The sequence below is a fragment of the Micromys minutus genome (genome assembly GCF_963924665.1).
Source record: "Micromys minutus genome assembly, chromosome: 5".
Lineage (NCBI taxonomy): Eukaryota > Metazoa > Chordata > Mammalia > Rodentia > Muridae > Micromys > Micromys minutus.
Genome location: NC_137974.1, coordinates 24,901,245 through 24,915,586, shown reverse-complemented (window position 1 = coordinate 24,915,586; position 14,342 = coordinate 24,901,245). Strand labels below are relative to the sequence as shown.

The 14,342-nt window shown below is 39.2% G+C and overlaps 1 protein-coding gene across 1 annotated transcript in view; it reads right to left on the bottom strand.

The window, feature by feature from the left end:
• PIBF1 (progesterone immunomodulatory binding factor 1) overlaps window positions 1–14,342 on the bottom strand; it is a 159,390-nt gene that overhangs the window by 33,648 nt on the left and 111,400 nt on the right. Inside the window, exon 15 of the mRNA XM_080916617.1 lies at window positions 755–885. Within this exon, the coding sequence (XP_080772743.1) occupies window positions 755–885 (131 nt within the window). The remainder of the gene's footprint in view (window positions 1–754; window positions 886–14,342) is intronic.

The following is a 14,342-nucleotide window of genomic DNA, read 5'->3' as shown; positions in this document are numbered from 1 at the left end:
ACTGTTGCATAAGGTCCCCCCCCCCCGCCCCCTGCCAGCACAGAACCATTTTTAAACAAAGGTGTTAAAAAAAGATATTTATTTACTGAAACTGAGGTAATTCTTGGGTTACTTCATGTAAAGGGTCAGAGGCAGATCAGCCTAGAATGTTCTAAGTAACTGTGCAAACTTGATTTGTTTCAAAAGCCATTTTGAATGGCTATCTGTGTATAGTCCTTCCCTGCTGGCTGCCTACATCTCAGTGCAGACTCTAAGGGGTTGAGAGCAAGCTGGCTCTTCTGTCCTGTAGCAGGGTAGTGTTGTGCTAGTGAGCACAGCCCGATTTCCATGCTAAGCCTTCTGGTCATAAGGTTAATACGAACACTGGATAAGAAGAGAACATGGGAGGACAGCTGTGCACACAGACATGCACTGTACGGACGACGGGTGCACAGAGTCATTGCTTTCCTCCTTGTCTGAGACAGTCCTCCCGTTCCTTCCCCATCTTGCTTTAGAAACAGCAGGACTCCAGAGATGCACTGCTGAGGCTGGCTGCACGGAAGTGCTGCAGATCTACACCCGGGCCCTCAGGCGAGCACACACAGCAGGCGCTTTCTCCAGTGAGCCAGCTCCATGCTTCTTTTACGTTTGTATCCTTGTATCATTTAAGACTATGTTTATAATTAAACTATTTAGAAAGCACAACCAAGTTACTAAACAGCAGCATTCGAACAATGCCTTTATTATTTCAGTAAAAGATGTGTAGATGGTTTACCTGACATCTTTCTCAAGTTGAGCTGCACACTTCACCAGTGAGTCAATCTTGGAGTCCCTCTGTCGCACAGACTCTATGAGGTATCTGTAGGGCTGCTGAGTCTGATTTAACAGGGAATTGGCTCTGTCAAGCTAGAAAAACACACATTTCATTAAACTGCAGAAAACCACCCAACATACTCTAGCATTATAGCACATTAACCTCTTGCCATGACTTTTCTGACACTGTGGGCTGGACCCAGGACCTCAGGCCTGCACTGTGACCCCAATTCAGAGTGCAGCAAAGTCTTTTGCACATTAACTATTCTGAAAGGCTAAATAAATTTGTACACATTTAGATGTTTAGAAAATGATTGGTTGTCTTTGATCCTAAGAGCACTTGGGAGGCAGAGGCAGTTAGATATGAGTTTGAGGAAGCCTGGTCTACAGGGTGAATTCCAGCACAGCCAGGGCTACAGAGAAACCTGTCACAAAAACCAACCAACCAACCAACCAACCAACCAAACAAACAAACAAACAAACAGAGTTTAAAAAAAAGGACTAATCAATATAGTCATTATTAACAATAGAAATAATGATTGTAAATAATACAAGAAAATGTAAAATGCTAATAGATATCAATTTAGAAGGCTGGTCACCTACATTTTCTATTTATACACCTAAACAACCACAGGAAGGACACACACACACACACACACACACACACACACACACACACAAACACTTCCTTCTAATAAAAATTCACTAGATAAAAGAAAGATCTTTCACTAAAACTTTATTTCTAAAAATATGTATAACTCTGTAGACGAGGCTGGCTCGAAGACAGCCAGGCATGGTAGCACACGTCACTAACCCTAGAGCTCAGGTACAGGCAAGATTCTACTGAGCTCCCAAGGCCAGCCTCGTCTACAAAGTGAATTCCAAGACAATTACGGCTGTTACACAGAGAAACCAAAAATGAAAACAAACACATATACATATCGAAATCATTCAATGGTTTTTATTTATTCATATTCCCTTTAGTTTTTAAAGTATAGAATTTAGGTATCTGAATCATTTTATAATTAAAAAATTTAAAAATCTTCATTGAAAAATATTTTTAACCATTTAAACCTTTTAAAAATTTTTTGGTGCAGAAATTAAAGCCCTGGTCCACCATGTTTAGTATGTTCAATAATATTTAAGTGTACAAGTCAGTGGCATTAACTATGCTCACAATGTTTTATAACCATTATAGTTATCTTTTGCTTGAGTGCTAAGGACTGAAGCCAGGGTAACATACATGCCAACTAATTATTCTTTTTTTCATGACTGAGTCATGGCTTTGCTTCAGCCTCGTGAGAGGTGGATTGTATGCATATAGTACAACACCTGTTTACATTTTCTTTCCTAAGTCCATTTTAAAATTTGTATACTTATAAACTTTAAGTTCTATATACAATTTAATATTTCAGTTTTTTTTGGGGGGGGGATTCTATTCATTTAACAAACATAGTAAAAGAAGCTGGGTGTAATGTTACATGCTTTGAATCCCAATACTTGAAAGGCAGAGGCAGGTGGATCTCTGGGAGTTCAAGGTTAGCCTGGTCTACACAATAAGTTCCAGAATAGCCAGAGCTACAAAGCTATATAGTGAGTCCCTATCTCGGAAAAATCAAACAACCAAACAACAAACCAGCCAATCAGCCAGCCAAGCAAGCAAGCAAGCAAGCAAGCAAGCAAGCAAGCAAGCAAGCAAGCAAGCAACCAAGTAACCAAGCAACCAACCAAAAAACAGTTAGCAAGAAGTGGGCTATTGAGAGAGCTCAGCCAGTAAAGATTCCAGCAGAGAAAGGCTTGTGACCAGAGTACAATATCGTACATAAACACACACACACACACACACACACACACACACACACACACACACACACACACCATGCTGACTGAGGGAAGGGGCGGCCATGAGATGGAGATGGGGCTTTCCCTTTTGGAAGGTGGGAAGAATAAAGAGGCAGTGGAAAGAAATAGACAGGGAGGGAGTAAAGGGAAACTCAAAAGTGCTTTGAGAAGAGAACTTCTGGGAAGGACAACTTCTTCCTCTAGCTAGGGTTCTGGTGTATTTTTCTTTTCTTCAGATATTCATTCTTTAAAATCCATTGTGATGTCACTGGACTCTTACTCTATTAAGTTGCTTTAGAAACATTCAGATATGCAACTGAACTAAGTTTTACTATCCCGTAAAACCAGTTTCCTTAGTCATTTATATCAAACAATTGCTTTGACTTTGTTTTCACAGAAATAACCCTGGCTGAATAAACTCAACTGACAAGTCGTTTTGTGTTTCAAAGTGCAGTCCTTGCCTGTGCCAGAGAGGTGGATGAGCGTCGGCAGAGGGAAGTGTGAGCAGTTACACTGTAGTAAACTGTGGTCTAGAGTGAGCCGTCTAAAACTTAGCCTAGACTAGTTTTAATTGATCCAAGAATATAACAGCTGACACTCTATACAGTTTAGTTCAATTTTTTTCACCACAGCAACTACATGTACTTGATTTTAAAACACTCAAAAGCCTCACTTTTAAGGTATCAAATATACATGCCAGGAATTGCTCACACTCATGAAAACCACATTACTGTTTTAGGACATATGTCTTTATAATTGTGTATAATCTTCCAAATACTTGTGCCGCTCCCATCCCCAGCTCTCTAAGGCCTTGTATACACTACCTGATGGTAGGCAAGTAAGTGCTCTACCACTGAGATATAACATTAACCTCTCCAGGGGAAAAAGAATATAACTTTGTTTTTAAAGAATAAAAAGTGATGATTTTTTTATTTTTGAAAAGTTAAAATGCACACTATCAAACCTTTGGGAAAAAAAAAAGCCAAGCACTGACAAAAATGTATTCGTATACTTTTATGCAAAAATGCTTAAAATTTGTTCATTTATCTTTGTTTTTTAAAATAAAGTTGTTCAAAAAAAAGTTAATTGAACAAATTTAATTCCTCTGATTAAAATCCCCCCCCATATGGCTTTAAAAGGCTTTTTCTACTTACAGTAATACGTATTCAAAAGTTTCACAATCAATTGCTGACTATTAGTAATCTTTTCCTTATAGAAAGGCGTTAGTAACTAATGACTAAGGCATTATACAATATATGACTCATGACTAAACCCATGATACAACAGTTTATAGAATTGTTATTCCTCCTTTGTTTCAAACTTTTGTACATATGACTCAGAGCAAATTAATATATGTAATTCACATTCAAATACTAATTCAAATTATACTTAGATGATAATCCAAATTTATATTTTTCTCTTAGGATTTTCAAAATATACAGGTTTTTCAAAATCACACTTCTTTATTATTATGTGTCTAGTCCCCTCTCCCACACTTGCTCCTCCCTTCCTTTCTTTTCTTTCTTTCTTTCTTTTTTTTTTTTTTGAGACAGAGTCTCTAGATGTAGCCCTGGCTGTCCTAGAACTCACTCTGCAGACTAGGCTGGCCTTGAATTCAGAAATCTAGCTGCCTTAGCCCACACAGTGCTGGGGTAAAAGAAGTGTGCTACTACTGTCTAGCCTGTGTGGTTTTTCTTAAATATAGAGTTTTTTCTTGTGAAGTTTCTTTTCACAGGAACTCCTGGAAATCAGACCCTTTGTTATCAGGGGCAGATTGTACTATGTTCTATGAAATGGCCTTACGTACATGTGCTATAAGTAGAGGTAGATTATAATGGCCACTTGCACATCATTGGTTACTCTTTCAGATCAAACTAGGAATATGAAATGTCTACTAGATGTTCAACACTAGGCAAAATCTGTGCTTTCAATCACTTGGGAAAAATGTTACAAAATAATGAGTTTAGTCCTAACCAGGACTAAACTAAAATTCGATAGGGCTCTGGTTTTGATAAACAGCCAGACCTGGAGAGTGGGCAGCTATCAGTCTTACACTTGCTTTAGGCTGATTCAATCACTTAAACACTGTAGCTGTCTTCAGACACACCAGAAGAGGGCATCGGATCCCATTAGAGATGGTTGTGAGCCATCAAGTGGTTCCTGAGAATTGAATTCAGGACCTTTGGAAGAGCAGTCAGTGCTCTTAACCACTGAGCCATCTCTTGGTCCTCAGTCAACTATTTTTGTGAGCAAGCCATCTTATAACTTGAGCTGAGCATCCACCCCATTAAAGCCAGTTCCATTTTGTGTATTAATGGCATCATCACCCCAAAGAAGTTTCAGATTTGTCAGGATCTGGGAGAAAGGGTCTACCTGTTGTGTTAAGTGTGCTGTGCTGGTTGCTGGGTGTAGGTAGGTCTGGAGAGTCTCAGAGGAAGGACAGTAAGACAGGCTTGTCGTGGTGAGACAACTGGGGTTAGAGCAGCAGCTGCTCACCAGTGATTCTGTACAGTTTCCTGTACTTAAATAATCAAAAACAAGTATGTGTTGATCATCAGCTATGCTTCTGGTTTTGAGATTCTTAAAAAAAAAAAAAGAGACAGTTTCTATGTGTAGTCCATTGAATCTTCCATGTTCTAAGTGTTGGAATTATAGGCATGCTCTGCAGGGCACAGCCTAGCCACAACCTCAAAATGTTGGTATGAAGGAGAAAGTCAGAAGAGGAAAATGGCAAAGCATTTGAATAACCAGCATGGAAGGGATGGTTGGATTTACTGAAGTATACAAGACTGTAAGGCACTCTCCATTCAAAGTGTGGCCCTGTGCACATTTTATTAGGAGTTGTTAAAAATAAGGATTCTTTGGTTCATTCTACACCTCCTTGATCACAATCCTTGAGGGCAGGATTTAGAAATCAGTATCTTAAATTAGGACCTTGGATGATTCTTATGCTCATTAAGGTCTGTCTGTTTATTTCAGAAAGGGTCTCACATCATAGCCTAAGCTGGCCTGGAACTCACAACTTACCTATGCTAAGATTACAGATGAGAACAAACTTTATTAGTATTTTATAATTACTGTTGAGGTATGAGCGCTGAGCAAAGGTTAGACACGAGAGGGCCAACTCCATAAGAGGCAGAGGAAGGTAGAAGACTCATAAAGAAAAAGGGTTTTGCCGTGCAGCAGGATGACCCGAGTCTGATCCCCAGAGGCCACATAGGAAAAGACTCCTGATAGTTGTTCTATGATTATCTTGAAGACTCAGCACACATATACGCACATGCATAGTCATGACAGTCCCCCCCACAGATACATAGACACACATAGACACACACAGACACACACACAGACACACACACAGATATATACCGGGTAAGTCAACTAAAGCACCATCTGAATTGTATGGACAGGGTTACAGTTGTCTCTTTGTAAGGCAAAATGAAATGATTTCTAGAATATCTATAATGTGACATCTCAGGTAGATCAAATTTGATGGGCACTGAGAACACTTGTGATGAGGAAGTTATTTAACTATGAGGAAAGGGCATATTGATGGAGTAAGAAAACATTAATATAATAAATGTATTTAAAAGAAGAAAAACATGCTGAAAAATCCTCTGCTAAAGGGGTTCAGTGAAAATCAGCTCATATGATTCAGCTACAGTGTAAAGTAAGGGGACCTGTGATATAATTGGTTTTGGGATGCTGATGCTACCCAGGTGAGATGAGGGAAGCAGGTCAGATATGGACAGTCAAAGCACCAGGGAGCAGCAGGCGGGACCCAGTCAATAGTCAACAACATGAATTTGCCATGCTTCTAAACATACTCCTCTGCCACTTCCCTTCAGAAAGGAGCAATTGATGTACATCACCTGCTCCAAGGCTCAGGGGCATCAAGGAAAATGGAGCAGAGGAATGAGACAGTGAGAGGATCTGGAGGAGGGCCGTGGACGCTGTGTTCTGGGCATGCTGTGGCTAGAGTACCCATGAAGTCACAGCAGTTGCAGTTGCAAGCACAGATACTGCACAGGACTGGGCACAATAACTTTTACTCATGGATGGAACGGGGCTCAGGAACCCTGTGCCTTCTCAAGGAGCTACGGGGAACTGATAGCTAATGGGAGAGGGAGTGTCATGGTCTCCAGCCACTGGGGAGTTACCCACATCCTAGGGGATAGTTCCTCATCCACTCTTATGGGGGCAGCTGTGGATATACTCAGTGTGACATCTATCTATCTATCTATCTATCTATCTATCTATCTATCTATCTATCTATCTATCTATCTATCCATCCATCCATCCATCCATCCATCCATCCATCCATCCATCTATCTATTCATCCATCCAAAGATTTAGTGAAGTGTCCACAGGGATGGGAGAAGGTAAGTGGAAGAAGTGTGAATCTGTAAAAAGCACAGTAAAGGTGACTTTCAGACATGTAAAAAAAGCTTAACATTTAAGGCTGCACCCGACAAACAAAATCCAGTGACAGCACTCACTCAATATAAGCAGACACAGTCCTAGAATCCTATGATGTTCATTGGACAGTATAGAAGCAGAGACCAATTTGAAGAAAGACCACCTTGATTTTCCTGGTGGGAAGTTTCCCTTAGGATCCTGATCAGAGGCTTTTATTAGAGAGTGGATATTCATAAGGTATGATCACAGGTGATCATCAGCCTTAGGGAGACAGGCTTAAGAGCAAAGTAGGAATTTAGAGTGTGAACCTTGTGTGATAACCCTCAGTACAATAAAATATAACTTTTGTTATGCCAACTACATGTATCTGCCTTCTTGCTTATGACAGTTTTCAATAAATTATATAGATGTATGGAACTGTCAAATAGTGAGAAATTATATTTGAATAAATCCTTTAAAAATCAAAGTAGAGTGAAAAAATTATCCTCTTTGCTCCCCTGAAAGAGTTTGAATATTTTTAATTAGAAATTACAAGCTCCATAGAGAGGTAAGTTAGAATTCCAGAACTATAAGCTAATAATATTTGCGATGAAGGAGATAGTAGGTGAGATTAATGGTAGTTTATATTCAGGTGAAGAAACATTAGGACATGATATCAGAAGAGAAATGACATAAAATCAGCTGGGTGGTGGTGGCATGTGGAGGTGAGGCAAGTATCTCAGGATCTCTGAATTTGAGGCTTGCCTAGTCTACAGAGCAAGTTCCAGGAGAGTCAAGGCCACACAGGGCAGCCCTGCCTTGAAAAAAAGGAAAACAGTAGGTGTGTGTGTGGGGGGGGGGGGGAGTGCGGGGGAGAGAAAGGCAGAAATCACATAAAACCAAAAGCAGAACATAGACTGAAATATATAGTACACCATTAACTTCCCTATGGTCAACTTTAAGCAACCATACATGTCACCTTGAAGTTATCAATAGAAACAAAGAACAGGGGGAAATAAAAAGCTAAATTTAGTAAATGCACATGTAAAAAATCTTAAAACAACCCAAGCATAGCAATAAAGAAGCCATGGCAAGCTTATAATCAATTTGTCTCAGGTCAATTTGGAACAATCTGTAAACAGCTAAAAAAAATACATCCTAGTGAGAAACAGAGGTCAAGAGAACACATCCTAGTGGGGGTCAAAGGTCAAGAGAACATATTCCTGAGGGCTAAGGTCAAAGAACATGTTCTAGTGAGAGACTGTTTTAGTTAAGGTTTCCATTGCTGTGAAGAGACACTACAACCAACTTCAAATTTTATCTGGGCAAAAGTCTTTCCAGGGGCTGGAGAAGATGGCTCAGTGGTTAAGAGCAATGACTGCTCTTCCAGAGGTCCTGAGTTCAAATACCAGAAACCACATGGCGGCTCACAACCATCTGTGATGAGATCCGATGTCCTTTTCTGGTGTGTCTAGATTGAAGACAGCTACAGTATACTTATAATAAATAAATAAATCTTTAGGAAGAGCCTGAATGTTTACCACAAAATAAATAAACAATCTACGGTAAATATACAAATACATAGAACAGAATATTATTTATTATAAAATGTCACAAATGCTACAATGTAGATGATCCTAGAAAACAGTATACTCAATAAAAAAAGCTAGATACAAAAGGTCAGAACTTGTATGATTCCATTTATCTGACTTTGCTTAGTAGGTAAATGCATAGAAAAGCCAATAGATTGCAAACAGACAGACCGCTGTCAGAGGCTGTGGGTGGGTGAGTGATTGATTGCTTAGTGGATACAGACTTTATTATGTAGTAATAAAAATGTCTCAGAACTAGTTAGAAGTGATCGCAGCACATTCTGAATAAAAGATGGTTTACTTTACAATGATTAATTTTATGACATGTGAGTTTCACGTGGGAATTAAAAATCAATGATGAATCAATCATAAAACACAAAATGATAAATTATTTATCAAAATAGAAAAGTTCATACATCAAGGAACAGTCACAAGAGGATGCAAGACAACACAAAACCTGGGAGAGTGTATCTGCAATCACTTATGTGCTAAAGGTCTGCAACCCAGAATACACAGAGAACCTGCCAATCAACAACAATACTAGGCCAAAAAATACAAGTAAAAATCAGGGGAAATTAGTTGAGGACATATTCCTATGATGGAGAGGTCCTTGTTAATTTATACTGCAGTTAAGTTGTCATCTGATTGCATTAAATCTGGGTTAGGGATGTAGCTCATGGCAGAACTTTATACTGGGTTCCATCCTCCACATAGTAACAAGTGTATAACAACATAAGCACTAAGGAGTAGAACGTAAGAGTGTGGAGGCCTCCAAAACAGAGCCTTGTAGAGGAATTTTCATCTAGCAACATGACTGCTCTGGCAAGGGACCACATCCAAAGACCTTCTCGGTCTGTGCCATCCAGGTGGAATCACACACCTTTAATCTCCTTGGCTAGAATATGAACACACCCCTAGGAAACACCTTTAACCCAATGAAGGTAAAATTGATTTGTAAAAGGAAACAGTCAGGTTTTAAAGTATGTAAGTGAGGGGCAGAAAAAATGACGAATCAGAGAAAGATTGACAGAATGAGTTGGAGATAGGAGATGCCTAACTCACAATGCACAGGAAAGGGAAGTGACTTAAGAGCAGTACAGAGAGAGATGGGGATAGAAAGAGGAGACAGTTTTACAGACACAGGTTGCAGGTGAGGACAGAACAAGCCAGAGAATGAGAAGGAGTCAGAAGATTAGAACAGATTACGAGAGTTAGTTTGTGGCCAAGTAGAGCAATTCGGTGAGAAGCAGAGAGAAGTCAGTTTATAATCAGTTAGCTTGGAGGAAACTTCTGGCTGAGTTAACTAGCCATCCAGAGTTCAGAAAGAACTAGACGGGGTGAGCTTATTTAGCAGCAAGCCTCTGAAATGACAATCTAGCCAGCCTTTATGAACATATTGCAGTCTTTACCAGAGGAGTGGCAGAGATGCTACTACATAGCAACAAGATGTAGCTCCATCATAATCATAAGCCAAGTAAACCTTTAGTATATATAAATTATCCACCTGTTTTATTCTGAAAGTAGAAAGTGACTAAGACCTATATTTCTCTATGTATACGGAAATGGCCAAGATGAAGTAAAATAAAATGCCTGACACTATTAGTCACGAGGGAAATGTCAAATCAAAGTCACAATGAGCTACAATTTCATACCCACAAAGATAGCTAGAATTAAAAAGTAGCTAGCAAGCATATATGACTGATAGTTTGTCAGCTGGATGACATCTGGAATTGACTAAAATCCAAGAAGCTGGGAGTAGCTCTAAAGGATTTTTATGATTCGATTATTTGAGGTGGGAAGACTTACTCTAATCTGGGCCATACCTTCCAGTGGCAGCTCATAAGCTTTTGTTTCTTTTCCTGCTTGCCCTCACTCTTGCTGGCAAGTTCACCTATTCTCTTGCCAAGCATTTCCTCACTGATATTAGAATATACTGTTTTTCAGATTATGATGTAGGCTGAAGATTAGCAGCTCTCTAAAACTCCACTGGGATTCCATCACCAGATTGGGATTGCTAAAACCTCTACTCTCATGGACTAAACAACTACTGGATATTTGGCTTATCCATCAGGAGATATATAATTTTCAACTACTGAGAACACAGTTTGTAAATCACACTAATAATATATAAATTATTATAAATTTATATAGTAATATAAATTTATATATGCAAACAGGAAACCTTGACATGGCTGGTATAATGTAAGATGACTGCAATGCCAATGAATTTTAAAGGCATTATAGCAAGTGAAAGACACCAGATACAAATGTGGAAGGTTGTATACTTTCTTTTATATGCAATATATGGAATAGGAAAATCTATGGAGAAAGACAGTCCATTAAGTACACACCAGATGCTGCAAGATCTGAGAATGGGAAATGAAATGACAACTTAGGAAGTATAGGTTTCCTTCTAGGGTGATGAAACTGGTCTATAATTATGTGGTGGTGATGGTGATGGATATACAACACTGTAAATATGCCAAAAGCTACTTGCTGAATTCTAAAATGATTTAAGTGATGAACTTATGCTACCTGAATTTTCCAAAACAACAGACTGCATTTAATACTTGGGAGTTGGAGGCAACAGTTCCAGGAATTTATGAGCTAGACAGAGAGAATTCAGCGTCATCCTTGGACACATACTGAGTTTGAATGTGTATGTGTGGGAAGGGAGGAGAGATGGCTTAGAGTTTCAGAGCACTGGTTTCCCTTATAGAGGACCTGGATTTGATTCCCAGAACCCACAGAGTGGCTCATACCACCTGTAGCTCAGATGTCTAGGGATCCAGATCTGTGGTGTACTTACAGACACGTAGACAAAATATCCATACGAAAATGATTATTTAAACTTAAGTAAAAAGAAAATGCACAAATGTAAGGATAAGATTCTAGATTGAACACCAGTAAATATATTATCTTTTCCTCAGCCTAACATTTCTCTTCACAAGGTGTTCAACTGTTTAACAATAATAGCAATGCACTGTGAGGTTCATATACACAAATACGGTCTATGACAACAAAAGCACCAAGATGAGGAGGGGTTATATAATACCACTAAACCAACTGCGATCATTATAAAATTATAAGCAATAAAATAAATGAAATGATAAAATATGAACTCAATTGAAAGTAGGGATAAGAAAGGACAAGAGCACAAAGAAGAAACAGTACAGACAACATGGAAAGTCAGCAGGTCATAAGCATATCAGTTAGCACATTACATTATAATTCTATTATACTGAGCGTACATTTATTATACTGGTTAAAATCAGAAAGGCAGAGAACTGACCTCGTGACACTAATTAAAAACTAAGAGCAGCTAAAAAAAATTAACGGCCTAATAAACAAGAGCGAATGTACTGTGTCAGAGTACCAAGCGGTTCAAGACTGTCAGGTCCTTGGTACTCTTCCCCTCTGACCACTCTTCTCTCTGTCAGCCATGCTGTAGACTGAACCTAGGGATATGGGAATGCTAGGCAACCTAAGCTACATCATTAATCTACCTTTTCACCATTTTATAAATAAAGTCAACGCAATCTCAAAATCAGAGCAATCCTTTTTCCTCCCAGGAATTAATAAACTACTTATAAAATTCATAGGGAAGTACAAAAAATATAGAGTGGCCAAAAGGCATTGAACAGGAGTTAGAGAATCAGCAGTGTTTGATTTCAAGATACCATACAACTATATTGACAACCATGGTGCCCACACGAACATAAGCAGGTAACTAGAAGGGAATACATCTAGACACAGACTCACTCATAAGTAAATGATCTTCAATAAGTGCTACAACAGTTGAGTTTCAATGTGAAAATTTGTGAATTTCAATGTATGCTTTTTATTTCATGTTAAAAAAAAACCCCAAATGAATCATAGACCTAAAACGATAACCCTGTAGACAAAAAGGTTAACCTTTTTGTGTACAAAACACTTTGTGATACCAAAGTAGGCAATGATATTTTAGATGTAACGTTTACTTAATATTAGATGTGACCGTTAATTAATTAGCTAATTAATTAATTTTACATCCTTACTGGAGTTTATCTCTCCCTCTCCCCTGCCCATCTCCTCCTGTTTCCCTTCAGAGAAGGCTAGATTTCTCATGGATATCAACTGGCCAAGGCATATTAAGTTACACTAAGACTAGGCACTTCCTTTCCTATTAAGGCTAGATAAAGGAATCCAGTAGGAAAGGGTCCCAAAGGTAGGCAACAAGGTCAGAGACAACTCCTGCTCCCAGTGTGGAGACCCACAAGGAGACCAAGCTGCACAGCTGTAACATATGTGCAGAGTGCCTAGGTCACACCTATGTAGGCTCCCTGGTTGTGGGTTCAGTCTCTGTGAGCCCCTATGAGCTCACAGATTATTAGTTGATTCGACAAGGTTTCTAGTAGTGTCTGTGAGTGCTCTGACTCCTATGGGACTGGGTTTTATATCTGGGATGGCTAATCAATGGCTGATAACTTGATAGGGACTGAGGAATGCCTCCATCAAACTGGCCTGCAGGCAATCTTCTTGATAGAGAACTGACAAATGAGGGTCTAGTCTACTCTAGGAAGTTCCTTCTGTAGGCAGGTGGGCTGGGTTGGATGAGAAAAGTAGCTGGCCATAAGCCTGGGAGCAAACCATTGAGCAGCACTCCTCCGTGGTCTCTGTTCCAGTTTCTGTCTCCAGGCTCCTGTTTTGGTTTTCCTCAATGTAAACTAAACTGGAAAGACAAATAAGCACGTTCCTGCCTCAAGATGCTTTTTCCATCATGTTGTTTATTATCCCAACAGGAATTAAACTAGAAGAGGAGCCCTGGCACTAAGTTATGCTAGTCTCAAACTCACAGAAATGCCCCTGCCTCAGCCTCCCAAGGTCTGCAGTTTCTTTCCTTTTTTGGTTAAAAATTTTTTTTTAGTTCCCTAGGCTCTCCACAGATTCCTAATGATAATCTTCCTGCCTTTGCCTACTGAGTACTAGGGCTATACGTGAGCCATTGTACTTTGTTTTCTTTGATGATGTTATTCCTGTTTGCACCTAGGAGTATGCTAGAACTGACTTGTAGCAACAGTAAATTTGTAGAAATTTTGTGAGGTTATTGTTAAATGTGATAAAAATTAAAATTTACATGACTATATATATATATATATATATATATATATATACATACATATATATATATATATACACACACATACACATATATATGTCAATTCTATTAAAGACAAACGGACACAGTCAAATGTTCACCAGATGTTACTTTACATTTCCTCTGTGTAAGTTCACAGATGTGTACTATACCTAGATGATGTAAGTCTCATAATAGTGTTTGCTGAGGACCTTTCCTCATAAGGCTCAGTGGTTATAAAGGCAGCCTATGCCACAGATACGAGTAAGCCCAGACAACAGAGCTCCTCCTCTCCTCCGGTCATACATTGTTGGCATTGCTCCACATTCCATTGTATCCACCTTAATCTCTGATGTTTCTCACTCACATCAAAATTTAGTGTAGAGACCCCTTTCCTGTTAAAGTCTATCAGTAGGTATATCAGTATAAGGACAAAGGAACAAGTTCTTAGGAAAACAAGCCAAGTATAGACTTGATGCATACAGCACTCAGAGACAGTGGCAGCATGCCCAAGACCGGCAGAGGTTCCAGCCAGTGAGCCAACACTGAGTGGGCAAAGTGAGCACGTGATCTGTTCTGGCTAAGTTTCTGTCAATTTGATA